At 50.6% G+C, this 27431-nt stretch overlaps 1 protein-coding gene across 3 annotated transcripts; it reads left to right on the top strand.

Moving 5' to 3' along the window:
• The first annotated feature begins 5412 nt into the window (after nt 1-5412).
• Nucleotides 5413-27349, top strand: Erbb3 (erb-b2 receptor tyrosine kinase 3). 3 transcript variants are annotated; one of them, XM_087901955.1, is made up of 28 exons: nt 5414-5679; nt 8819-8970; nt 9708-9894; nt 10565-10690; nt 11306-11371; nt 11525-11643; nt 11755-11896; nt 13203-13316; nt 13391-13511; nt 15218-15291; nt 15446-15536; nt 15864-16069; nt 16256-16388; nt 16993-17083; nt 17286-17440; nt 18041-18094; nt 20775-20910; nt 21558-21677; nt 21994-22092; nt 22297-22482; nt 22648-22803; nt 23063-23138; nt 23331-23477; nt 23575-23672; nt 23751-23939; nt 24068-24139; nt 24331-24635; nt 24776-27349. In XM_087901955.1, the coding sequence occupies exons 1-28, from the start codon at nt 5604-5606 to the stop codon at nt 25296-25298; spliced, it is 4014 nt and encodes a 1337-aa protein (XP_087758081.1). In that variant the 5' UTR covers nt 5414-5603; the 3' UTR covers nt 25299-27349. The 3 variants fall into 3 exon arrangements, with proteins under 3 accessions (XP_087758082.1, XP_087758081.1, XP_087758083.1); XM_087901957.1 differs by lacking the exon at nt 5414-5679 and adding an exon at nt 6165-6311; XM_087901956.1 differs by lacking the exon at nt 21994-22092 and having other exon boundaries at nt 5413-5679.
• The last annotated feature ends 82 nt before the right edge of the window (nt 27350-27431 follow it).

Below are 27431 nucleotides of genomic sequence, written 5' to 3'. Positions count from 1 at the left end.
TGTCTCTGTAGCCCTGGCTGTTCTGGAACTCAGAGAAGCACCTGTCTCTACCTCCCTAGTGCTGGGATTAAAAGTGTTCACCACCACAAAAAACCTAAAAAGACAGGGAAAGAGATAGGATATAACAATACATTTGTACCTTAATGGAAACGGGAAAGTGCTAGAGATTCAGTTCCTGTTCAAACATTTTCAGAACATATCTGCACATGAAAGGTGTGCAGAGTCAGTGAACCTTTAGAGAAAACTCGGATTTACCATCTTATGCCTACAAATACTTGGGTGTGCAAATGATTCAGCTCAGACACGTACAGGAAGGGACGTGTGCAATGGAGTAAAGCTCATGTAAATTGTCAATTAAAACAGAAAACCTCTTAAATTACACCCTTGCCATCCACCCCCTCTTTTCTTCAGATCCCATAAAGAAGGCTCAGGCAATAACCTGGATCCTTTGACGACTTTCCCGCAGAGAATCTCAGTTGCGGTCTCTGGCAGCATTTCCAGACCGCCACCTTGCCTCTGACTAAAGCTTCCTCTCTATTATGATTATAATGCCTTTTATTTTTGAAATTATAACACCGTTACATCATTCCCCAGTTCCCTTTTTTCCAAGCCTCCCACATACTCCTCGCTCTGTTTTCATTCCTGGCCTCTTTTCATTAGTGGTTGGTTGTTACCTGCATATCCGTGTTCCTCAATGTGACCTGCTGGGTCTGTATACTGTTGTTACCTGAATATATGTATACACATGTTCCTCTGAATATATGTATACACATGTTCCTCAATGTGACCTGCTCGGTCTATATACTGTTGTTACCTGAATATATGTATACACATGTTCCTCAATGTGACCTGCTCGGTCTGTATACTGTTGTTACCTGAATATATGTATACACATGTTCCTCAGTGTGACCTGCTCGGTCTGTATACTGTTGTTTGTTTGTATGTTTTCAGGACTGACCACTGGGATTAGGAGTCCAATTGTGGATGACTTCTCTCAACCTTCCTAGTAGTTCTCAGTGTGGGGTCGAGGCCCCCCTGTCTTTCCCCATCCACATCTGTCTGTCTGTCTGTCGCTATCCTTGGTCAGCTCACGTGTGGGCAGCCGAGCAGCTGAGACTTGAGACCTGATGGCTGTGGCCTCTGACATTGCTAGGAGTGACAGTCTCACAGCATACATGCTTCTTGATCCTCTGACTCCTCATCTTTCCACCCTTTCTTCTGGAATGTTCCTTGAGACTTAGGGTCAGAAGTTGTTTTGTAGATATGTCCACCGGAACTGGGTTCCTGTCGATATTTTCCAGTTCGTGTGTACCTCCTTTTCAATCCTTTGAATAAGACACCAAGAACCTGGAAGCACCCCGTTCAGACACTGGCCGTCAATAACGGTGACACTACCTCCAGCCCAGAACTGAGACAGTACCATTGCTGTAAGTTTGAGGTCTCAAAAACAGGGCTAATGAGATGGCTCTCACACACACAAATAGATAAATAAATGTAATTTAAAATTAATGAGAGCCGGGTGGTGGTGATGCATGACTTTAATCCCAGCACTCGGAAAGCAGAAGCAGGGAATCTCTGCAAGTTTGAGGCCAGCCTGGTCTACAGAGTGAGTTCCAGGACAGCCAAGACTACACAGAGAAACCCTGTCTCAAAAAACCAGGGGGGAAAAAAAAGACATCTGCTATCAAACCTGAGAGCCTGAGTTTGGTCCTCAGAATCCACTGGTGGACACATATATGTGGACTTGTGCATACATGTGCACACACACACGCACACGCACACCAGACCACAAAGTCAGGGATAAGAATGGAAGAAGATAATGGATGCAGGAAAACCAGCAAGCGCTCACAAAGCCGCCCTTCTTTCCGTTAATTTATTCATGGAAGCCCTGGCAGAGCCTGTCAGCAATATGGCGGTTTTGTGCACTGTTTCTATCCCAGATGCTGAGGGTGTATTTCACTTCATGGGAAAGAAGGAACTGAAGCACATGTGTCTTGGATCGAGCTGGCAGTGGTGGGGTTGGCGATAACACAGTTAGCATTCACTTAACGCTTCATGAAGGTTGAGAACAGCACAGCTACTGAGGACTCTTGGCCCGCCTCCTCCTTATTTATTTATTTATTTACTATTTTGAGATGCGATTTCCCTGTGTGTAGGAACTAACTGTGCAACCCAGGCTGGCCGCAAACTCCTGTCAATCTTTCTGCCCCGGCCTCTCCAGTGCTGAGGTTACAAGTGTGAGCCATGATGCCCACGCCTGTCTCTTCCTCTCAAGTCCAAACCATTGTATGAACAGTCAATGGCTCTGGCTGGGCCATGAACGAACTCGGCCATGCACACGCCAGGCAATCTCCCTACCTCTGCTCTACACCCCAGCCCTACAATGGCTTTTGAACAATGAAACTTCTTTGAGAGAACAGGGTCTTGAACAATGTCTTAGAGTTTCTGTTGTTGGGATGAAATCCTATGACCAAAGGTGAGTTGGGGAGGACAGGTTCACAAGGCTCACAGTCCATCCTTGAAGGAAGTCAGGGCAGGAAGCTGGAGGCAGGAGCTGATGCAGAGACCGGGGAGGGGTGCTGCTTACTGGTTTGCTCCTCGTGGTTTGCCCAATCTGTTTTCCTATAGAACCCAGGACCACCAGCCCAGGGGTGGCACCACCCACTATGGGCTGGGCCTTCCCCCATCAATCACTAATTAAGAAAATGTCTTATAACTGAATAATATGGAAATATTATGGAGGCATTTTCTTTTGTTTGTTTTGTTTTTTGTGGTTTTTGTTGGGTTTTTTTTCTTTCTTTCTTTCTTTTTTTTTTTTTTTGAGACAGAGTTTCTCTATGTAACCTTGACTGTCCCGTAACTCACTCTTTAGACCAGGTTGGTCTTGAACTCACAGGGATCTGCCTGCCTCTGCCTCCCGAGTGCTGGGATTAAAGGTGTGCACTGGCATTTTCTTAATTGAGATTCGCTCCTCTCAGATGACTTAGCTTGTGTCAAATTGACATAAAGGTATCCCACACACTCACCAAATTGAGGTGGACGTGTGATGATGTGCAAGGCTCTTTGATTGGGGGTATATAGGTGGAAGAGGAGACTCAGTCCCTTACCATTGGCACCTGACGGGAGGCACTCCTCCCCTGCTGTGGGGATATCAAACAGTCCATGCCTGTGGCTAAGCAACATTTGAAGACTGGGCTTCATCTTAGCATCTTAGCTCTGAAAAGAGTTTGAATCTGACCAGATGAAGTCTTGGGTCAGCCGGGCAGTGGTGGCGCACGCCTTTAAGCCCAGCACTTGGGAGGCAGAGGCAGGCAGATCCTTGTGAGTTCGAGGTCAGCCTGGGCTACAGAGCAAGTTCCAGGACAGGCTCTAAAGCTACACAGAGAAACCCTGTCTAGAAAAAAGAAAGAGAGAGAGAGAGAGAGAGAGAGAGAGAGAGAGAGAGAGAGAGGCAAATCCTAGGTCAAATTCTGAGCCCCTCTCCTGTCACTAGTAGATTTGGAGAAAATTCAGAAGTTTCCAGTTCTGAAAAGCTGAGGTGACATCCGTAGCTCATATGCTTTTGTAGATTTGAGTCTGGGTACTGGAAATCGAAGCTATAGCCTCAAGAATACTAGGCAAACACCACACACCACACACACCACACACACACACACACTTCTATTTTGAGACAGTGCTTCCCTAAGTTGCTCAGGCTGGCCATAAACTTGCTGGCATCCCGCTTCAACCCGCCTCCATTAAAGGTTGTGCTCTTCTCGCTTTTCCTAGTGTGACCATTATGTAGCTGGTCCCGGGGAAAGGCCGAGAGCAGATAAGCCCTTAGGTTGCACATCTGTACAGCGGCAAATTTAAAGAATTGTTGCAAGATGGCGAGGCATAGGGGCAACTGGAGAGACGGCTCAGTGCATAAGAACACTTGCTCTTCCAAAGAGCCAGGGTTCGATTCCTAGACCCGCGTGGCAGCAGTCATTTCAGGTCCAGGGGATTCGGCGACTTCTCTTCCGGCCTTCACAGGTTTGCAGAGAAACCTTGTTGACCTGCGTTCCATCCCCAACCCACGTAAAAATGGAAAGAGATAACTGACTCCATGAAGTCGTCTCCCGGATTCCACACTCACACGGTAGCACGCACGCGCCCCCCCAAACATACACACGGCAATAATAACAAACTAAAATTAAAAAAAAATGTAGCGGGAGAGCTGGACACGGCGCTCATCTGTACTTGGAAGGTGGAAGCGGAAAGATCTCCAATCAACACCGGTTTCAGCCTCATAATATATTCGAGGCCTGCCTGAGCTATGTGAGACCCTGTCTCAAAAAACAAAACAAAAAACCCCCCAAAACCAACCAAACAAAAAAATCCAGAAAAGAAAGGACTGTAGCTAGTAGTCTTCCCCGAGAGGAAGGGAACAATAAGTTCTCTAGGCAAGTTCTGGAACGCCAACTTAAGGGGTGTTAACTGCAACGTGTTGGGCACCAGGGGGCACCAGTCGAACCCGTCCCGGACCTAGCAACCCACGGTAGCCACACCACCTCCTTGCAAGGCGGGAGGTCCCGGGAGCCGTGCGGTTCGTGCGCGCCGTCTGTAGTGACCTCTCCGCGCCCCTCTCCACTGTCCCCTCTGGGAGGTGTGCTCCTCTGGGTCCGCGGAAGAGAGGCGGGAACCGCGGGCACCCGGACGGCGCGGTCGGTCACTTGTCCCTGCGAGGACTCGGAGACAGCTGTGCTCTCCGGCGGCCGTGGGGGGCAGCAGAGGGGACCGCGACAGGTGCGGGAGCCCCTCCCAGGGCAGAAGTGGGAAGGCAGGCTCCGGGGTCTGTTCCCAGGCTGGAAACCACCCCCGCCCACCCCCCAAGCAAATCCCCCCGAGAGGCCGGGCCGGCGCCGGGTCTGCGGGAGGAAGCGGCCGGAGACAGAGCGATTTCACGCGGCCTCCGGGGCTCGGGTTCCCGGGCCGGATACATGAGTTATGGGGCTTTGCGTCCCGGGGAAACTGAGGTGGCGTGAACGCTAGGCTAAAAAACAACCTCCCACTCAAAAAATGGAAATATTTCACACTCCAAAAGAAAAAAAAATCCCTCAAGTGATCCAACCGGCTAGGGGAGTTGAGTGATTTGGTTAATGGGCGAGGCCAGCTTTCAGGGGGCTGGGCTTTGGCGCGCTCCCCACCCGCATTCACTACCTTTCCCCGGCCTGGGGACTTTTGAATTCTTGATCTCCTCTTAACGATCTCCGGGGGAAATTGCTAGAGTGAGACCCCTCCTTGACCCTCTTGGCCAAGCTGCGGGCTGGCGGGGCGCGCTCTGGGCGGTTGTCCCAGGCTGCCAGCAACCATCGCGACTCCAACCTCACACAGGAGGGGGCGCGGCCGTGACTCACACCCCCTTCCCCCTTCCCTCCCTCCCTCCCTCCCTCCTTCCCAGACAGACAGCCTCCCCTGCAGTCCCGCTCCGAACTCGACTCCGGCTCCCGTGGCAGCCCGCAACTCCGCTGCCGCCGCTGCACTACCTATTCGCTGGCTGCTCAGGTGGCTGTCGCTTCGATGTCCTAATCCAGGGGCCCCCGGGCCAGACTCGGCTGGGCTCCCTTCACCCTCCCTTCACCATGAGGGCGACTCTGCAGGTGCTGGGCTTCCTTCTCAGCCTGGCCCGGGGTTCCGAGATGGGCAACTCTCAGGCAGGTAAGCCGCGCTGGGAGCACCAACAGACTGGAAGCGGAGAGCGCGACCTGAGGGCGCGCAGACCCTGGGCGAGGGGTTCGGGTTCTGACTCGCTGAACTGGGGGGTGCGACCCCGAGTCTACTGGAACAAGCAAAGAAGGGACTGTGTGGCTCGGTTCTCCGAGTGAACTGGGCAGGGACCGCATTCCTGGATGCCTACCCTTCTCCCCAGGGCGTCGGGGACCCTCTGACTGCTCTTTTTCTGATCATGTTGGTGTAAACAGTAGTTCTGAGAGCCTGCAGAGAGGGAGGGTAGGGATCCTTCCGTAAACCTGAGAAGCCTTGACTTGAGGGTCTCCGTTTGCTCTGCGGTTCCTTGGTCCCCACCCCACCCCAGGTTTCAGCAACCCCCGGTTTCGTTGTTTTGCCGACAGGGCGGAGCTATGCAAGGGTTTGAAGTTGTTGTTGTCTGATGTTGGAAAAACAATGCACCTCCTCTTCCGTGAGTGGGGCTGCCCTGAGAAGGCCGAGATTAACCTGAGGGCCAAGTCCAGGTGACATCAGAGGGAGAGGCCTCACGGAGGCTGGCTGGCTGCCTTCCCACAAGATAAGCTGGTCCTCAATTTAACCAACTTCTCTCTACCAAGACTCAGGTCAATTCAATTAACAGTTGCGCATCTACTATATAGTATACGATTTCAGGGTCTGTGACTGAGCCTGCAGGTGTGTGGGGGGGGAAGGACAATTAGACCTCTCCCACCTTCTGAACAGTGGGGTCCGTGATCTCGCTGCTAGAGACCCCCCCCCCATTCAGTTTATTGTCTAACTTCAAGACACAGCCCAGACTGTACCTCCCATTCCGCCATGGAATGGAATGGGTGTCTCCAGGACTGTGGACACCTGAAGAGTTCTGGGGTTGGTGTAATTCTCACTTCACCCCCTGAGTTCAGCGTGGGGTACAGCCAGGGCCCCTTCCCCAGGGTGGGAGTGGGAGAAACCACCTGTGCTTCCCCCACAGTTGCTCTGCCTAAATTTAGCCCCTGGGATCTTGAGATGTGAACACTCCCAGCTGGTGGAGGGGGTGGTCTGGAGACTGGAGTGGGAGGGGCCAGGGGAGTGACCTTATCACTCTTCCATCTGACTGTGCCCCCCCTTAACCAGGAACCCAAGAGTCCAGGATTCCCACCACCCTCCCCAAGAGGCAGGGAGCAGCCGTGGTTGGGTCTCTCTCTACCCTTTATCTCTGTCCTGCAGCCTCTGGGCATCCGGCCCTGTCTCAAACCTTGTATAGCCCCTTTGTCCCCTTGTGTGTATGGCTGGGGCAACAGAGGGGAGGCTTCTCAGGGCCTGGATGTTCTTGTTCTGTCCAACCTCAGTCAGTGCCCTCTACATAAGAAGGGCTCTGCCATTGCTCCTCTGTGAGCGTTGGTTCCGAGCACAGACAGTTCTCACTGCTTCCTTGCCGAGATCCCCAAGTTGCCGGGTTCCTCCTGGGTAGTTGTTTATATTCCTGTCCTGCCCAGGCCCTTTGCCCCTGTTTGTGAAATATGGACTTTACCCTCAGGGTGGCCGGTAACTGAGACCTGTAAGGCCTTGCAAAGACACAAAGTGTACAAGGTACTGTGGGCAAGGGGAATGGACTAGCCCCTTGTAATACTTCCCAGTACGTATCCCAGGGGCAAACCAATCTCCATTTGTGAGCCAGGGGAACTGTGTACGTGTTTGTGTACCAGTACACGGTGTGTGCACGCACGGTGTGATAGTGCTCGTGCACATGTATGCACGCATCCACTTCCCTATACAGAGATCCTAGCTCCTCCCTTATCGGGGAGAAAGGGTTGGTGCATTGACTTGGAAGAGGGGTGTCCTGCCAGGAAGGGGACAGGGGTGGGGCCGTTTCAGAAATGACTAACCTTGCTAGTCTTTTACTTCAGTCCAAGGACCCTGGGCTTCCTGGATGCCTCTGGGAGCTTCTAACCTGTTTATACCTTCTTGCTGGAACTGGCCTACTCCTTCCTTCATGGAGGGTCTTAAAGAAGGGGTCGGACCAGAGGTGTAGCTAGTAGGAGAAGCTGGGCCTCTGTCTCTCTCTCTCTCCCACTGTTCCGCTCCTGCCCCGCCTCAGGGAAGGGTGGTTAGAACAGGTGGTTCGCCCCCTTGCCCCCACCTTCCCTAAGTGTCTTTCACTGTGTCAGAGGAAAGATCCTTAGCACTTCCAGGGTCAAGTCTCCCTAAACCCCACTACCCTCCCTTCTTACAAAGGAAAGCGAAAGCCCAAGACTGGACTGCCTGGCCATTCTTCTGGGCTCCCCTGGGGAGCCCTGCACAGTTACAGGTCTTATTACTGAATACTGCTGACGGTGAAGTTGGGAAGAAGGTTCAGAAGTGGAGAGTCTGCGCTGTGTCTCTCCAGGGCTGCCCTGCGATGCGATGCTGGGAGAGCTGGAGCATGTTGGCTCAGGGGAAGGGACTAGAAGGGAAACCAGAGTTCAGGAAGGGGGAGGCCGCAGTTCCTTATCCAGCTTTACAGACAAAGCTCCCATTGACCCCCACCCTACTACCAGGGTTGCTCCCTCCAGTGAGGTCACTTGTCTGAGCCCAAAGCTCCAGGATAAGGGGGGGGTGCTGCTAAGGATGGGGTGTCTGGGACAGGGTGGGGCAGCCCCCTCCTCCTGGATAGAATCGCCTCATTGTGGGCTGAACTGTGGCCCCAGGCACTGCCCCCACCTTCTGCCCCCATCCCACCCTCCGTAGACACAATAGGGGCTGTGTGCTAGCCCCAAAGAGATGTTTATTCCAGGGCCCAGAGAGAGGCAGGATGGGGGCAGAGATGTAAGTGCCTTAGTTGAGAAGAGGGTAATCAAAGTTTGATCCCTGCCTAATGTGTCCTATCAAGGGAGAGGAAAAGTCCCCTAATGTCTTCCTTCTGCATTAACCCCTCAGTGACCAAACGAGTGCCTGAAAGAAACACGGTGGGGTGGGGACTCTGGTGTGGGAAAGCACACACTTCACCTTTCTGTTTGTAATGATCGGGGGAGCATGAGAAGTGGGGAGACCCCAGCCCTGGAGGGCACCTGAATGCAACCAACCGAGGACACCCGAGGGGCTTCCGTGGAGGGGACATCTAGCTTATCTGTCCGTCTTCCCTCCCCTTCGGCAGTGTGTCCAGGGACGCTGAATGGGCTGAGTGTGACGGGTGATGCCGAGAATCAGTACCAGACGCTGTACAAGCTCTACGACCGGTGTGAGGTGGTGATGGGCAACCTGGAGATTGTGCTCACGGGGCACAACGCTGACCTCTCCTTCCTGCAGGTGAGTGTGCACAGCCCCCCTACCCCCACCCCTCGTGGTTCCTCTTCCCTTTCCCTAGAAGATGCTTTCCCTTTCTCAGGGCCACCCTCTGCTGCAGTCAGCGTTCCCAAGACTCAGTAGCTCAGAAGGGTCAAACCTGTGTTCTTAGGAAGTCAGTGACTATAATGGGGAGAGGGCGGGGAGTCTGGTCCTATAACCAGGGAGGTGTCAAAGCCACAAGAAAGGGACAGAACAGCTGGTGTTCTAGGCAGAACTGAATGGTAAGCCATGCAAGGACCCAGAAGCAGCTGGAGGGATGACAGAGGGACCGAGCCGGAACCTTCCTGTTCTGAGTGATTCCGAGAAGAAATGGGTTGGAGATGTAGGTCCCTGGTCATTTCTGGGACTGTTTGCCCACAAAAGTGGCCCAGCAGTGAGATAGCATACTTCCTACGAATGAGGAACTGGAAAGAATTCAGAGCTGGGGTGCTGGCTCGATGGTGGGGTGCTTGCAGAACACACACGAGGTCAACAGGAGGAATCAGTCCTCAAGTTTGTCTGCTGGGGAAGCTGAGGTGGGATAATACTCATTGAGCCCGGAGTTCAAGACCAGAGAGTTCAGGACGGGAGTCAGGGAGCCGCTGTGGCTCAGTGAGTCAGTGAGTTAAGGGTTCCTTCCTCCATACCTTAAAGGAAGGAGGGATCCCTGACACCTTGCCTTGTTGCGCCTTTCACTGACACGACCTGCTCTATCGTAGTGGATCCGAGAAGTGACAGGCTATGTCCTCGTGGCAATGAATGAGTTCTCTACACTACCCTTGCCTAACCTCCGAGTGGTCCGAGGAACCCAAGTGTACGATGGGAAGTTTGCCATCTTTGTCATGTTGAATTACAACACCAACTCCAGCCATGCTCTGCGCCAGCTCCGCTTCACTCAGCTTACTGGTTAGTGTCCATGAGTCCTGGTCTCCCTCCGAGCCTCCCTGCTGACAGGCAGGGTCTTGGTGAGGACCCAAGATGGCTAACTCTCAGCTCGTCTTAGCCGCCCCCTACCTTGCTGGTTTAGAAGTCCACCACTCTTTAAGCAGTAGGGGTGCCCCAGGAGGGAACTGGGGGTGTCTGCTCCGGGAAGGCAGGACCCTATGTGACTGTGGGGCTGGACTGGGAATTGGATCAGTTGCCCATGCCAACTTTGAAGTACAAGAGTCATTCCATCTCCCCGCATCCCTGGACTCTTACCTTTGCCTCGACCAGGGAAGATTGCAGTGGGTTAAACACAATCTGAGCACCCTCTGCTCGGTCCCAGTTGCTTGGAAAACACTCAGGTAAACCTAGAGGATTGAATCAGGGTGTCCTGTCCTGCTTTCCCCGCCCCTCCCCCACTGGCTAAACCGGATCTAGACAGGTGTCTGAAGAGGCAGGCGCTTCTGACTCCTCCTCTTCCAGGGCTTTTCCTGGAGCCTGTGTCTGACTGGACCACCTGTGGGCCAGACCCGTGGCCCCCCCCCTCGCCCCCCCCCCCCCCCCGACCAGCCTGAGTCTTTGGGTAGATAGGAAGGGATAATAGAGGAGTCATGCTGCGGACTTCAGCCTGTGGCTTTTCTCCCCACCACAGAGATTCTGTCAGGGGGCGTTTATATTGAGAAGAATGACAAACTTTGCCATATGGATACAATTGATTGGAGCGACATCGTGAGGGTCCGAGGGGCCGACATCGTGGTGAAGAACAACGGGAAAAACTGTAAGAGACGGCTGCGGCAATCAAGATGGCTCCCCTTGTCCCAGCAAACCAGAGTGATTCCTTTCCCGTTGCTCCTCTACCCCTTATCTGAACTCACCTTCCCCAAATAGTTACCTCAGGCCCTTGACCCAAGAGTCTGCCCGCCAGGAGGGACCAGGTCAGTCTCCTGGAGCCCAAACCAGTGTATCCAGAAAAGAGGCCAAAGTTGTCTAGATGCTGAGCGGGGAGATCAGATCTGAACCAACCCCAATTGCCTTTGCCAACATGACTTCTCCCTGCTACCCTGACCTAGTAGTCTCCTGCTCCTATCCACTCAAGTACAGACTCTGTTTGTCTGGGAGGAACCAAGTTCCTGGGATGGCACTGGGGCTGAGGTTGGCATCTGCCCCAGTCCCTCCCCTTCAGCTGCCCAGTGGGTAGTGTGGGGGAGTGGCTCCACCCTTGTTGACAGGTTCACTTGCGCCCAGCCCTGCTCTCCAAGGGCAGGGAGGGACACAGCCCAGGGCTTTCGCTCCCAGGGCTGAGGTGTTTATGTGCTGACATCATACCCTGTTGTTTCAACCAAGTCTTTCTCAGCCCCCTGGTCCTGAGTGTGTTGTCTTGCATCCCATCCAGGTCCACCCTGTCATGAGGTCTGCAAGGGGCGATGCTGGGGGCCTGGACCAGAAGACTGCCAGATATGTGGGTTTGAATTTCCTTTGAAAACCTTAAAGCTCATACCCTCTCATACTCTCCCTATGGCATCCCCATCCTGCCTGGGTCGATCCTAATGGTCAAAATGAGCGAGGGCCTCGGAATCTAGCTCTGACCGCCATACTTCCTGTCTTTCCATAGTGACCAAGACCATCTGTGCCCCTCAGTGTAACGGTCATTGCTTTGGGCCCAACCCCAACCAGTGCTGCCATGACGAGTGTGCAGGGGGCTGCTCTGGACCCCAGGACACGGATTGCTTTGTACGTAGTGGTACTGTCTGTCTGTCTGTGCTCTGAAACGGGGGTCCAGGCTTTGGTAAGGAGTAGGGGCGTATGGAAAACATAAATGCTAGGAATCTTTCTCCTCCCCAGGCCTGCCGACACTTCAATGACAGTGGGGCCTGCGTGCCTCGCTGCCCACAGCCTCTTGTGTACAACAAGCTAACCTTCCAGCTCGAACCCAACCCCCACACCAAGTATCAGTACGGAGGGGTCTGCGTTGCCAACTGTCCCCGTGAGTATCTCCTTCTCAGGGGAAGGGACAGCGATAGTGGACCCAAGATCCGAGACAAAAATTTGGAATGCCAAAGGGATTAAATTGCTGGGCAGTGGTGGCACACACACACACACACCTTTAAGACCAGCACTTGGGAGGCAAATGCAGGCTGATCTCAGTTTGAGTTCAGGCCAGCGCTGGTCTACGAAGTGAGTTCCAGAACAGTCAGGATATTTAAAAAAAAAAAAAAAAAAAAAGAGGGATTAAGTTAGATGTTAACTCTGGAACCTATATGTGATCATGTGACTTCAACTAGTGAGTGACATTGCTTCTGGCCATGGCCACTTGGAACAACAAAGAGCCAAGGAAGTTGGGAATGTTGACGGAGTGCTTGCCTAGTGTGCTCAGAGTCCTGGCTTCGAAAACTCCAGTACCATGAATTGGGCAAAATAGTACACTGTACTCCCAGCACTCGGAAGAGGCAGGAAAATCAGAGGCTCCTGGTCATCCTCAGCTATGTGAAGTGTTTGATGCCAGGGCTAGAAGCATGGCTCAGCAGTTGAGGAGACCAATTGCTTCCCTTCCAAAGGACTCAGTTCTTAGTGCCCGTATCAGACAGCCCATAGTAGCCTACAATTCCAGTTCTAGGGGCCCTGACACCCTCTTCTGGACTCCTCGGGTGCCAGGCACAAATGTGATACACAGACCTGCATACAGACATTATGTGTACACATAAAATAGAAAGCTGGAGAGATGGCTCAATAGTTAAGACTTGCTGCTCTTCCGAAAGACCTGGGTTGGATTCCCAGTACCCACACAGGGATATCTGATGCCTCTACCTTCAAGAGTACCTGTGTGTGCACAGACAGATGCACATACACGTAATTAAATAACAAAAATGAATCTTAAAAATACATAACTAAATCTTTTTCTCATAAAGGGTTTGAGGCCATCTTTTTCAAAAACGACTTAATTTATTCGTGTACTTTATGTATATGGGTGTTTTGTTTGTATGTATATTTTCACACCATTAGAGGGCATTGGATCTCATAGGGCCGAAGTTGAAGACAGTTGTGAGCCACCCTGTGGGTTCTGGGAATTGAACTAAAAACCCTTGGCAGAGCAGCCAGTGCTATTAACCTGCTGAGCCATCCTTCCAGCCCCTTGAGGCTCTCTTAAGAACAAAGGGACGTCTGATTTATAGGACAAACCTGAGGAACTCTAGGTTGTAGGCGTAAGGGGAGCAGGGGTGAAGAGGAGGGGTCTTAGTAGTTGGCAACATTTTTCGTATTTAATGACGATCGATCGATCTCCTCCTTCCTAGATAACTTTGTGGTTGATCAGACATCTTGTGTCAGGGCCTGCCCTCCCGACAAGATGGAAGTAGATAAAAATGGACTCAAGATGTGTGAGCCTTGTGGAGGGTTGTGTCCAAAAGGTGAGCAGCCTTGTATCCAGCCTTCTCTCTGAGGTGAGCCAGAACCCAGTGCTGAGACTGTTTTGTGTTGGCAGCCTGTGAGGGGACAGGCTCTGGAAGCCGCTACCAGACTGTGGACTCTAGCAACATTGATGGGTTCGTGAACTGCACCAAGATCCTTGGCAACCTGGACTTCCTTATCACTGGCCTCAACGGGTAAGAGACTCTGTCTTCCCATCCTAACCTCCCGCGGCCTCATCCACCACACAACCTGTTTCAATGACTTAAATCCCTCCAGTGAAGCTGGCAGGAAAAGTAAGGCATGAAGTCGTAAGAGCTACAAAGAACCTGAGAGAATGCATAGCTCCACCTTCCTTCCACCTGGAGCTTGCTGTCCCCCAGTGTCCCTCAGTGTCCCTCAGTGTCCCTCAGTGTCCCTCAAGGCCATCCCTAAGCAGCACAGTTTACCCCGAGGAACGACGTGGTACAATGGGCAGTATGGACCAGCTAAAGTTTTCAGAAACTCTTCCTTAAATTTAAATAAGAGGAAGCTGGAGAGACAACACGGGTTAAGATCACATACTGCTCTCCCACAGGTCCACAGCTGTCTATGTGGGCCTGGTCTCAGTGGGCATGCGCACACACACACACACACACACACACACATACACACACACACACACGACTAAAAATAATGAAAATGATTGTCTATTTCTCATTTATTTACATTTATCTATTTTATTTTGCTATGTGTGTTATATTTTGCCTGCATATATGTCTCTGAGCCACGCGTGGACCTGGTGTCCTCAGAGCTCTGCAGAGGGTGTTAAGTCAGGCCCCTGGAAGGAGATATACAGACGGCTGTGAGCCTTTATGTGGTTGCTAAGAAACAAACCCAGGCCCTCTGCAAGAGCAGCTAGTGTTGTTTGCTTGTTTGTTTGTTTGTTTGTTTGAAACAGGGTTTCTATGTAGTTCTGGCTGTCTTAGAACTTGATCTGTAGACCAGGGTGGCCTCTAACTCACAGAGAGCTTCCTGCCACTGCCTCCTGAGTGCTGGGATTAAAGCCAAGTACCATTATGACCAGCTATACATTTTTTTTTTTTTTTAGCATTTTTAAAAAATTTCTCTCAGCCGGGCAGTGGTGATGCATGCTTTTAAGCCAAGTACTTGGGAGGCAGAGGCAGGCAGATATCTGTTGAGTTTAAGGCCAGCCTGGTCTACAAGAGTTAGTTCCAGGACAGGCCCCAAAAAACAAAAACAAAAACATTTCTCTCTTTTTGTGCGTACACAGGTATGCACACCTTTGACCTTAGTTTTATTTTTGTTTTGCTTTTTTCCCAATGAGATAAGGTCTCCATGTGTAGCCAAATTTGACCTTGATTTTGCCACCCTCGTTCAGCCCCTCAGGTATTAGTGCTGAGATTATAGGTGGGTGCTTTCACCTCTGCTCTAGTTAATCTTTTTATGTGTATGGGTGCTGAGATTATAGGTGGGTGCTTTCACCTCTGCTCTAGTTAATCTTTTTATGTGTATGGGTGTTTTGCCTTCATGTTTGTTTGTGCACCATGTGCATGCAGTGCCTGAGGAGGCCAGAAGAGGGCGTCTGAGGCTATGGAGCTGGAGTTATATCCTGCTATGGGCAGCCCTGGAGCATTTCCTTTCTTCCTGGGATGGGATGCGCCAGGAGCATGTATTTATGTTTCTCCGAGGAGCTCTGTTTCCTTAGTTTGAAGATTTGTGATGTAGGAGCCAAGAGGCTGGGTTCCAGGAGAACAGCTTGCTTATCATATTTAAAGCCCTGGGTTTGATCCCCAGCACTGGGGAGAGAATGACATCTAAAAACCATGTTCTGAGGTGTGGTATGTTTATTACCACTGAGGCATACCTCTGCTGTACTGAGAGTTTTTTACTGTTCCCCCAGAGACCCCTGGCACAAGATCCCTGCTCTGGACCCAGAGAAACTCAATGTTTTCAGGACAGTACGGGAGATCACAGGTGAGGAAGAGAGGCTTCTCCTCCTGGGAAGAGCAGATGACTCTCTGGCAGGCATTACAGTTAAGCCACTTAAGAAAGGTCCTCTCCAATCACAGCAGAGCGAGGCAGGTGACAGAGAACTCCCTGCTTATCTGCCGCTTCCCAAACCCTCCAGGGTACCTGAACATCCAGTCCTGGCCCCCGCACATGCAGAACTTCAGTGTTTTCTCCAACCTGACAACCATCGGGGGCAGAAGCCTCTATAAGTGAGTAAGGCTGTGGAGGCGGAGGCGGTGGTGTCTCCAGACAGTGAGCAGGGCGATGCTAACGTGACAGGGGAAAGGCAGAAAGGGAGGGGAAAGCCCACTGCATTGTTGTCATCTTACCAACGGGGAGGCTGACCTAGGAGGATCACAGCAAGTTCAAGACCAGTTTGAGCTACTCAGTGAGTTCCAGGCCTGCTTCAGAAAACACATCTGCCAAAGAGGGCAGCCCCTTTCCGTGGTTCTAATGTAACCTGGAGCGACTTGGATGAGTGGACATGAATCTCTTCCTTCTGTAGTCTGCCTTCTAACCCTGCCTCCTTGTTCCAGCCGGGGCTTCTCCTTGCTGATCATGAAGAACTTGAACGTCACCTCTCTGGGCCTCCGGTCCCTGAAGGAAATCAGTGCTGGGCGTGTCTACATAAGTGCCAATCAGCAGCTCTGCTACCACCACTCTCTGAACTGGACCAGACTGCTTCGGGGCCCTCCGGAAGACAGACTCGACATCAAGTATAACCGGCCTCGAAGAGACTGTGGTGAGAGAGAGGGTCTATGAGGGGTGAGAACGGGTGGTCTGGGGGAGAGGGGGAAAGGAGTAGGGAAAGTTTGACCCTGAGGGATGGGACCGATGAAGAAGGTGTGAGGGCGGAGGCAGCCATGAAGGGTTCGGAAGGCTTCCCGGGAGTCTGGAGTCTTTTCCTAACATATCTGTTCTTTTCCAGTGGCTGAGGGTAAAGTGTGTGACCCGCTGTGCTCCTCTGGGGGATGCTGGGGCCCAGGCCCTGCTCAGTGCTTGTCTTGTCGAAACTATAGCCGAGAAGGCGTCTGCGTGACTCACTGCCACTTTCTGGAAGGGTACAGTGGGGAGAAGGTCAAGGGGGTGGGAGTAAGGCCCGGGAGGCCCCTCTAGCCTACTCAGTCTGTAGCCCCGGCAGGCCTTAAATCAATCCTTCTGCCTAAACCTTCCAAATGCTGGGATTACAGCTCTGAGCCACCATGTCTGTCTTGAGCGTGTGAATGCGTGAGAGAGTGAGGGGGGCCAGGAGAGACAGACAGACAGACAGAACCTCATAGTCCTGGCCTAGAAGTTGCTATGCAGACCAGACAGAACTCAGAGAGCCTCCTGCTTCTGCTCCCTGAGCACTGAGATTAAAGATGTGCGCTGCTGCCCCTGGCCCTCCGTTGCTTTCTTGTTCTCTTGCATTTCTGCTTCCTTTTGTTTTCAGACAGGGGTTTGCTCTGTAATTCAGGCAGGCCTTGAACTTGTGAAAATCTCCCTACCTTAGCCTCCTGAGGGCTGGGATTACTGATGTGAGCCACCACACCTGGCTTTGTAGCCAGCCTTCTGCTTGTGTTTTGGTTGGCATGAAGTCAGAGGTCCTTATTACAGAATAAGAGAATAATAAGAGCATGGAGGTCGGAACTTGGCAGTGACCTCTCTCTGTCTTCCCCACGGCAGGGAACCTCGTGAGTTTGCTCAGGAGGGTGAATGTTTCTCCTGCCACCCCGAATGCCTACCCATGCAGGGCACCAGCACGTGCAATGGCTCGGTACAGTAACAGCCCTGGGATCTGTATGGGAGGCGGGGAGTGTCTAGGGAATGGTATGGCCAAATTTCCAGGTGCGCCCAGGGAGGTCAGAGAAGCCTGGAATTTGTACATGGGAGACCCTGAGGGCTGGGCTGGGCCTTATGGGGAAGGCTGGAATTAGCACTGAGATCTCCTTGGCGATGTCCTCTTCTCTTCTGCTCAGGGCTCTGACGCCTGTGCTCGGTGTGCCCATTTCCGTGACGGCCCCCACTGTGTGAACAGCTGCCCCAATGGGATCCTAGGTGCCAAGGGTCCAATCTACAAGTACCCAGACGCTCAGAATGAATGCCGGCCCTGCCACGAGAACTGCACCCAGGGGTCAGTAATGGGATGAAAGGAAGGAGGGGCCCAGCAGGAGTAGGAACACGGAATTAGGGTGCGGGGAGAAGCAAGAAGAAAGGGTGGGCTACTTAGGACCTCACTTCCAGCTATAGAGAAAAGGCCTGGAGGACACGAAACACAGAACATGAGATTATCGCATGGCTAGGGCAGCTGGAATAAGCTCAGGAGGGTCGTTCAGGAAAGGCTCCCTAGCTGGAGATGAAGGATAAGACCATGAAGACGGGAGTGGCGTCCTCTCCATTTAGGGGCTGGGTTTCCAGCTCCAGGCTGAGCTCTCACAGTAGCTTTGTTCTGAAACAAGCTTTTATAAGTGCAGGCTCTTGGACTTGGATCCCTATTTACTTTACAATTGCATTTATTTGCTGTGTATATGGGGGCAGTGTGTGCCTGTGTGCTGTGGTGTGTGTATGGAGACCAAGTGATACTTGAGGAAGTTAATTCTCTCCTTCCCGTCGATGGTTCCCAGGAATCAAACCCGGGTCCTCGCGCTTGGCAGCAAGCCCTTCACTGCTGAGCCGTCTTGTTGGCCCACGCCTCTATTGTCTACTTAACTAAGAGGGCGATTTTCTTTTCTAGGTGTAAGGGACCAGAGCTACAAGACTGTTTAGGCCAAACAGAGGTATTAATGAGGTAAGGTGGAATTAATTGTGGGACCCAGGAATGTTTGGGAGAAAGATTATGGGGAGGTCCGTGCTATTCCATGCTATTCAGTCTGCCTTTTTGTTGTTGTTTTTTGTTTTTTATTTTATTTTATTTTTTGTGACAGGGTTTCTCTGTGTAGTTTTGGAGCCTGTCCTGGAACTCCCTTGGTAGACCAGGCTGGCCTTGAACTCACAGAGGTCCACCTGCCTCTGCCTCCCGAGTGCTGAGATTAAAACCGTGTGCCACCACTGCCTGGCCTCATTCTCCCCTTTTTTTTTTTAATATTTATTTATTTATTATGTATACAATATTCTTGTCTGTGTGTCTGCCTGCAGGCCAGAAGAGGTCATCAGATCTCATTTCAGATGGTTGTGAGCCACCATGTGGTTGCTGGGAATTGAACTCAGGACCTTTGGAAGAGCAGGCAATGCTCTAAATCGCTGAGCCATCTCTCCAGCCCTCATTCTCCCTTTTAAAAATGTTATGTGTACTCTTGTTTTGTCTGCATGTATGTCATGTCTTTGCATGACTTGCTTGCCGGGTCTCCTTGGAGGCCAGAAGAGGGTATAGGAGATCTTAGAACTGGAGTTAAGGATGCTTGTGAGCCATCATGTAGGTGCTGCGGTCCTCCACAACAGCAGCCAGTGCTCTAACACTCCAGTGTCCCATTCTGCCTTTCTTCTAAAATTTATTATCGAGACATACTTTTAAATATTTATTTATTATGTATATAGTATTCTGTCTGCATGTATGCCTGCCCACCAGAAGAGGGCACTAGATTTCATTACAGATGGTTGTGAGCCACCATGTGGTTGCTGGGAATTGAACTCAGGACCTCTGGAAGAGCAGCCAGTGCTCTTAACCTCTGAGCCATCTCTCCAGTCACATTTATTTATTTATTTATTTATTTATTTATTTATTATTTTGGTTTTTGAGACAGGGTTTATCTGTAGCTTTGGAACCTGTCCTGGAACTTGCTCTGTAGACCAGGCTGTCCTTGAACTCATAGAGATCCACCTGCCTCTGCCTCCTGAGTGCTGGGATTAAAGGTGTGCACCACCACTGCCTGGCTTGCCCCCCCCTTTTTTTGATATTTATTGAGCTCTACATTTTTCTCTGATCCCCTCCCTGCTTCTCCCCTGCACCCTCCACCCTCCCCCAAGGTCCCCATGCTCCCAATTTACTCAGGAGATCTTGTCTTTTTCTACTTTCTACTTCCCATGTAGATTAGATCTATGTAAGTCTCTCTTAGTGTCCTCATTGTTGTCTAAGTTCTCTGGGATTGTGGTTTGTAGGCTGGTTTTCTTTGCTTTATGTTTAAAAATCACCTATGAGTGAGTACATGTGATAATTGTTTTTCTGTGTCTGGGTTACCTCACTCAAAATAATGTTTTCTAGCTCCATCCATTTTCCTGCAAAATTCAAGTTGCATCTATTTTTTATATATAGTTTTGTTTGTTTTGTTTTGTGAAAGACAGGGTATAGCCCTGGCTGACATGAAACTTGTTGTATAGACCAGACTGGCACAAACTCACAGAGATCCGCCTGCCTCTGCTTCCCGAGTGCTGGAATTAAAGGTGTGCGCCACTATTTCTCCCTTTTAGTTTTTTTGTTTGTTTTTTGTTTTCCGGGACAGGGTTTCTCTATAGCTTTGGAGCCTGTCCTGAAGCTAGCTCTTGTAGACCAGGATGGCCTCGAACTCACAGAGATCCGTCTGCCTCTACCTCCTGAGTGCTGAGATTAAAGGCGTGCACCACCACCGCTCAGCTTATTTCTCCCTTTTAAAAAATTATTTTTTCTGTATATGAGTAAAGCTGAATGTGTGTGTGCACCGTGTGTGCCTGGTTTTTGAGGAGGCCAGTGGAGGGCACTGGATTCCCCTGGATCCGGAGTTACAGATGTTGTGAGCCATGTCATGGGTTCTGGGAGCCACACCTGGGTTCTCTGTAAGAGTTCTTAACTGCCGAGCCATTTCTCCAGCCTCCCCTCTCTCTGCCTTTTTTTTTTATGATAAAGACTTATTTTATATTTAATTACATGTATTGGTGTGGGTATGTGCATTGGGTACAGATGCACTCAGAAGAGGGCATCAGATCCCCTGGAACTGGAGTTACAGGTGGTTGTGAGCCACCATATAGGTGCTGGGAACCCAACCTAGGTCCTCTGCAAGATTGGTCAGTGTTTTTAACCACTGAGTCATCTTTCCAACCCCACCTCACCCTTTTAAATAATGTTACTTATTCTTTGGAAATTTAGTCCATTTCTGTAATGTGTTTCTATCATACCAACCCACCATTATCTCCTCCAGATAGTCCCCTTCGCCTGTCCTCTTCTTGATTTCCTGTCCTCTTTTTCATTATTGCTATTAATAACCCCGAGTCCTCTTAGTGCCACCGTATGCATGTGGGCGTGGAAGCGTCCACTAGGGTCATTCTTTCCTTTTCTATAAATAGTCCATCATCCCTGGGCTCCAGAATTGTGGCTTCCGGCATTCCCTTCCTAAAATTAACTTACACGAGCTTAGAAGAGGGAAGTCTCATGTTTAGGTTGACTCTTTCGGTGCTCATGGATATTAGTGGAGATGAATACTAATCAGAGCCACACCATACAGATGACCTCTGTGAAGCTGCTGTAAACTTAGGATGCCGGTCTTTTCTTTATCCCATAGCAAAACCCATCTGGCCATGGCTGGGATGGTCGGACTTCCCGTGGCTCTTCTGATTCTGGGAGGCTTTTTTCTCTATTGGCGTGGACGCAGGATTCAGAATAAGAGGGCTATGAGGCGCTACCTGGAACGGGGTGAGGTGAGTAACTTTGGGGGGCACACTTATAATCTGCTCCTAGGGTGAGTGGTAGGATGGTCCCTACTCCTCTTCCCCTGGAATTTAGTCCCTGTCTTATAGAGGACAATGTACAGCATGGTTATAGTTTAGATTGCTTGCTTAACATGTGCAAGGACCTGGGTTCAATCCCAGAAACACGCACATACACATGTACGCACCAGTCCACACCGGAAGTGGGAACACGTATTCTCATGTTGCTTTTGCCATTTGCCATGGCTGTGAAGAAACTGCTTTCCTTCTCTGTGCCTCGGTTTGGGTAACTTAGACCTAAACAGCGTTCATTCTCCAGGGTTGACGGGTAGGGTGGCATGTGGGAGTACCCTGAAAAGCTTCATCAGCATCCTGGTACACGGCAATAACTCCAGCGCTTAGAAGACTGAGGCAGGCCAAGTCTGACGTACACAATAAGCCCTCGTCTTAGTGAGGGAGACAGGGACAGAAAACAAGAACCAACCTAGCGTGAACTGTTGTTCCTGAAGGGCCTCGTGTGCCTCTCTTCCCACCCTCAGCTCCGGGCTCTGCTGCCCTTGGCAACTCCTACGGGGAGTAGGTAGGATGAGACTGTGGGAGTAGGCTTTTCTGAACACCTTCTTCCGTGTGCTTCTCAGAGCATCGAGCCTCTGGACCCCAGCGAGAAGGCAAACAAAGTCTTGGCCAGAATCTTCAAAGAGCCAGAGCTGAGGAAGCTCAAAGTGCTGGGTTCTGGTGTCTTCGGAACCGTACACAAGGTGAGTGGCTCACGGGAAGTCTCAGAGCTGGGGAAGAGATGGAGGGAAATGGGAGAAGGATTTTGGCAAAAGAGTGACATAAAAGAGTGATTTTTGGCCGGGCGGTGGTGGCGCACGCCTTTAGTCCCAGCACTCTGGAGGCAGAAGCAGGCAGATCTCCGTGAGTTCCAGGCCAGCCTGGTCTACAAGAGCAAGTTCCAGGACAGACTCCAAAGCTACAGAGAAACCCTGTCTTGAAAAACCAAAAAAAGAAAAAGAGAAAGAATGAAAACGAAAAGAATGATTTTTGACGTCACATCCACCCCACACTTTCCAGGGGGTTTGGATCCCTGAGGGTGAATCCATCAAGATTCCAGTCTGCATTAAGGTCATCGAGGACAAGAGTGGGCGGCAAAGTTTCCAATCTGTGACTGACGTAAGTGAAGGGAGGCAGTTCTCTGCCGCACCAGAGGACAGGTAGTGTTGGATTCAGGCGTGCATGCTGGCATATGACTTTGTATGTGAGCTCTGTGTTAGGCATGCTGTACTTGAGCGTTAGCGGGACCTCTGGACTTGGTGTACGTTTGTGGAGCATATGTGAACCTGTTCCTTCCTGGCTGACACCTCTTATGTTTCACAGCATATGCTGGCCATTGGTAGCCTAGACCACGCCCACATTGTGCGGCTCCTGGGACTGTGCCCAGGATCATCTCTGCAGCTCGTCACTCAGTACTTGCCTCTGGGCTCCCTCCTTGACTATGTGAGACAGCACCGTGCAGCCCTGGGACCACAGCTGCTGCTCAACTGGGGAGTACAAATTGCCAAGGTGAGGGGCATCTGGAGGAGCCTACGATAGCCAGTGTTGACTGGGGAAAGTCAGGGCAGGGGCAGGGAGTCCCAGGGTTTGAGGTCTGGGGACCGTCTGCAGGGTTTGGGCAGCTCCTGCTGCTCAGTGCCTGGCACCCCCACCCTGAGACTGCCCCTCCTCTAGGGTATGTATTACCTTGAGGAACACAGCATGGTGCACAGGGACCTCGCGCTCCGCAACGTGCTGCTCAAGTCACCTAGTCAGGTGCAGGTGGCAGACTTTGGTGTGGCTGACCTGCTGCCGCCGGAGGACAAGCAGTTACTACACAGTGAGGCCAAGGTGAGGTGACCAGGGTGGGGTGGTCGGGTGGGGTGTGCATGGGAGACAGAGTGGTCCGGGGCTCCTTCTGAGATGAGCAGGTGAGTCATGGTCCGTTTGAGGAGAGGGAGCTGAGAATGGCTAAAATCTTAAGTTCAGACAACAGGATGATAGAAAACTTGGGTGTTTTGTTCGTTTGTTTTTTTGAGAACTTGAGATTTTAAGACAATAAGAAAATTTGTGAAAATTAACCAGTAGCACTTTTATCTTTCATCTTCAGACTCCTATTAAGTGGATGGCCCTCGAGTGTATCCACTTTGGGAAATACACACACCAGAGTGATGTCTGGAGTTACGGTGAGCATACCTGACTGCCCCCTCCCATGTCATTACCAGCCCAAGCCCCCTTATCTTTTGTGTCTTCTCTTCTTAGAAACCAACAGCCTAACTACCTACCCTTGTCTTAAAGCAAAGTCTACCTTCCTTTACTACTTTTAAATAGCCTGTGTCTATTTTTCATACCTACTAGTTAATTTCTTTTCATATCAGGTGTTACAGTTTGGGAGTTGATGACGTTTGGGGCAGAGCCCTATGCGGGGCTGAGACTGGCTGAGATACCAGACCTGCTGGAGAAGGGAGAGAGATTAGCACAGCCTCAGATCTGCACCATTGATGTCTACATGGTCATGGTCAAGTGTGAGTTGACTGCTGACCCTGCCTTTTCTGACTTCCCTCCTTTCTCCTCAGAGGCTCTCTGCTGACTCCGCCCCCTACATCTCACCCCCCCCCCCAGGTTGGATGATTGATGAGAATATTCGCCCGACCTTTAAAGAGCTAGCCAATGAGTTCACCAGGATGGCCCGTGACCCACCGCGATATCTGGTTATAAAGGTGAGTGGGGGCCAGAGGACATCAAGTTCATGTGGAGAACTAGAATCCACCCTAATGATTGTCTGTCTGCTCCTGTAGAGAGAGAGTGGGCCTGGAATACCTCCTGGGGCAGAGCCCTCTGCTCTGACAAGCAAAGAGCTGGAGGAAGTAGAGCTGGAGCCTGAACTGGACCCCGACCTAGACCTCGAGGCAGAGGAGGGCAGCCTGGCGACCACACTGGGCTCTGCCCTCAGCTTACCAGTGGGAACACTTACCCGGCCACGTGGGGTAGGAGGCCTTCTAACTGCACGAGATTCTGCCCCATGAACCCCCTTGAGCCATCCCCACTCATTAGCTTCCATGCTAATAAGAGTTCTTTCTTCATTTTAACCCTTTCCTTTCCTTTCTCACCCTAGAGTCAGAGTCTTTTAAGCCCCTCGTCTGGATACATGCCCATGAACCAGAATAATCTCGGGGAGGCTTGTCTGGTAAGATCTGTTGCCGGGAGCTGGGGTGGCAGAGTCTTATGGGCTTGGAAGTCCTGCTAGAATAATGGAGGGAAACACCTCAAATCTTGATTTCATCAGCATCCTGCAACTGAGAAGGCCCTAAATGGCCGCACCTCCTTCTGAATCCATTTACCTCTCCTTGTGTCATCTCCTGTTATTTTCCTCCTCAGGATTCTGCAGTTTTTGGGGGTAGTGAACAGTGCCCTCGTCCCATCTCTCTGCACCCAATCCCACGGGGACGTGTGGCTTCAGAGTCATCAGAGGGCCACGTGACAGGCTCTGAGGCTGAACTCCAGGAGAAAGTATTGATGTGTAGAAGCCGGAGCCGAAGTCGGAGCCCTCGGCCACGTGGAGACAGTGCCTACCATTCCCAGCGACACAGCCTGCTGACCCCTGTCACCCCGCTGTCCCCACCAGGGTTAGAGGAAGAGGATGTCAATGGCTATGTCATGCCAGATACACACCTCAAAGGTACCTGGTTCTTCCTCCAGCTTTCCCCTTAAATCTTCTAATCTCTTTCTCCAAACTCCCTTTAATTCTTTCATCTTCTCTGATATCTCCTAGTCGCATTCCTTCTGGTTATTTCTCTGAAGTACTATACATACCCACAGGTACACCCTCCTCCCGGGAAGGTACGCTTTCTTCAGTAGGTCTCAGCTCTGTGCTGGGTACTGAAGAGGAAGACGAAGATGAGGAGTATGAGTACATGAACCGGAAGAGAAGGAACAGTCCACCGCGGCCCCCTAGGCCTGGATCCCTTGAGGAGCTGGGTTATGAGTACATGGACGTCGGCTCAGAGCTCAGTGCCTCTCTGGGCAGTACGCAGAGTTGCCCACTCCATCCTATGGCCATCGTACCCTCTGCTGGTACAACTCCAGATGAGGACTATGAATATATGAACCGCAGGCGAGGTGTAGGTGGTGCTGGCGGGGATTATGCCGCCATGGGGGCCTGCCCGGCAGTGGAACAAGGGTATGAAGAAATGCGAGCCTTCCAGGGGCCTGGACAGCATGCCCCCCATGTTCGTTATGCCCGCCTCAAAACTCTGCGCAGTTTAGAAGCCACTGACTCTGCCTTTGACAACCCTGACTACTGGCATAGCAGGCTTTTCCCCAAGGCTAATGCCCAGAGAACTTAACCTCTGCTCCTTGAGACTCTCAGGGAGCATTTGATGGCAGCTAGTGCCTCTTGAGGGTACCCCTCCCTCAGGTCCCACCCCCACTTCCCCAGTCTTAGACAATGCCGTCCAGTCTTCGGAGACTTGTACACATATCCTTACGCAATTTTTGTGGTACGTAGCCAGCTGTGCACTTTCTCCTCTTCCCCAGCCCCAGGAGAAGAGAAGGTTTTCCTGTTTGTCTACTTTCCCAATCCCGTTCCTCATCTTCCTCAGGGAGACTCCCTGGAGATATGAAGGGTTAGTCTCTAAGCCCTTTCTCTCCGGCTCCTACTTGTTAGGGTTAGACTGCCTTGTTTCTCATCAGACTGTCCTAAGGAAGAGATGACACAGAGCTGGAAGAGGAAAGGAAGTTTTTGGCTCATGAGACCAAATCCCATGGAAAGATTGAGAAACTTGAAACTTTACGGACTAACGTTAAGGAGTAGATAGCAGTAACTATGAGTGAGCACTCACCGTGAGCCGGGCACCATCAAGGTGACCTCTGCCTGCATGAGCTCAGCCACATCTATCTCTACAGATTTCTGAGGTAGAGTTGATCCCATTACCAATACAGGAGCCCCCGAGTGTTCCACGATAGCCAGCAGCTTCCTCAGTCTGTAGATAGTACTGAATCCTGTAGTTTGGTTTGGTTTGGTTTTCCGAGACAGTTCTCTGTTGTCCTTGCTGTCCTGGAACTCAAATCTGTAGACCAGGCTGGCCTCGAACTTGGCTCAGAGATCCACCTACCTCTGCCTTCTGAGTGCTGAGGTTAAAGGCATGCACCACCACTGCCTGGCCTATAGTTTTTTTAAACAATGTTTTAGTTGTACAAAACTGAATGCTATAGTTTAGCACCTTTTCCATCTCACCTAAGGAGTCATCATGCATTATGGCCGTAATGTTTTTAGTTTGAGGTGCCACAGCAAAAGTGGTACTAATTTGTCTATTTTCATAATTTCATGGATTTATTATTTTAGATAATACCATAGGATTCTTCCCCCATATGAAGTCAAGAACTTTTACCTTTTCTCAAACAAAAACCACTTCTCTTTGGTATGTCTGAATGCCAACACCACTACTCTTGCATTCTGAACCCGTTTGTAGGTAAAATAAGGATATTTTAACACAAGTACTATGATATCACTGCCAGTCAGTCTGATAACATGTGGGTTATTAAGTGACTAATGGGCTATTACCAGATTGGACAGAAAAGGATGGCTGTAATTTCATTATGCTACTCAGAATTGTGTGCAATCTAAACTTTAGGGACTATTTATTTCAGGAATTTGTCATTCGACATTTTCAGATTGTAGTTGATCACAGGCTACTAAAACTGTAGACAGCAAAACCTCAGATAGTGGGGGACTGAGCCTTGAAGAAATTAAGCAGCAGGTCCAGGATTCAAAATCTTCCCAATTCCAATACCTGTACTTTTATTATAAGGTGTCAAGGAGTACCTATGTCAAATCCTTGTAAGGGGTGTGTGTGTGTGTGTGTGTGTGTGTGTGTGTGTGTGTGTGAGAGAGAGAGAGAGAGAGAGAGAGAGAGAGAGAGAAACAGGATCTCACTCTACACTGACCTGGAACTATGTAGCCCAGGACGGCCTTGAACTCAGCTCCCGCAATCCTGTCTCAGCCTTCCAAAGGCTGTGACTATACCTGTGAACCAGACTCCTTTTCTTGTTTATGCACTGAATCAAGCAAATGCCAACGGCTACATTTTCCTCCAGCACCCAGGCTTCTCATCTCAGGAAGAAGTGAAGACAACACAGAAGGACAACTAACTGGCTATTTTTTTGTGCAAGCCACAGCCCACATATGTTGTAGATGATATACACTCCTTACAAGACAATTAACAAAGGTTCTAAGACTCATTTAACCAGTAATGAGAAACTTCTGGTGGGATAGAAAGTGGATCCATCTTCAGACTTCAGTCTTCCTGGATGGGAACTGGGGAAAAACGTCTTCCTGTACCATTAAAAGTTTTTTGTTTTGTTTTTATACGTGTCTGAATAAAAAGTTGCCAAAGTGTTTTTTTTTTTATTGTCAACTAAAAAGTGCATGAGACCATTCTTATCAGATTCTTAGCAACAAACAGTTAGTAGCTTTCTCT

Source organism: Myodes glareolus, chromosome 26 (genome assembly GCF_982192425.1).
Source record: "Myodes glareolus chromosome 26, mMyoGla1.1, whole genome shotgun sequence".
NCBI lineage: Eukaryota > Metazoa > Chordata > Mammalia > Rodentia > Cricetidae > Myodes > Myodes glareolus.
The sequence above is the reverse complement of the archived record's forward strand: the minus strand, read 5'-3'. Positions and strand labels throughout refer to the sequence as shown.

Excerpts from the sequence above, each read along its gene's own strand:
- Erbb3 (XM_087901955.1), top strand. The coding sequence starts at position 5,604 with ATGAGGGCGACTCTGCAGGTGCTGGGCTTCCTTCTCAGCCTGGCCCGG. Across the intron at positions 13,317-13,390 it reads TGGAGGGTTGTGTCCAAAAG|CCTGTGAGGGGACAGGCTCT; the intron begins GTGAGCAGCCTT and ends TTGTGTTGGCAG. Across the intron at positions 21,678-21,993 it reads TCTTCGGAACCGTACACAAG|GGGGTTTGGATCCCTGAGGG; the intron begins GTGAGTGGCTCA and ends CACACTTTCCAG.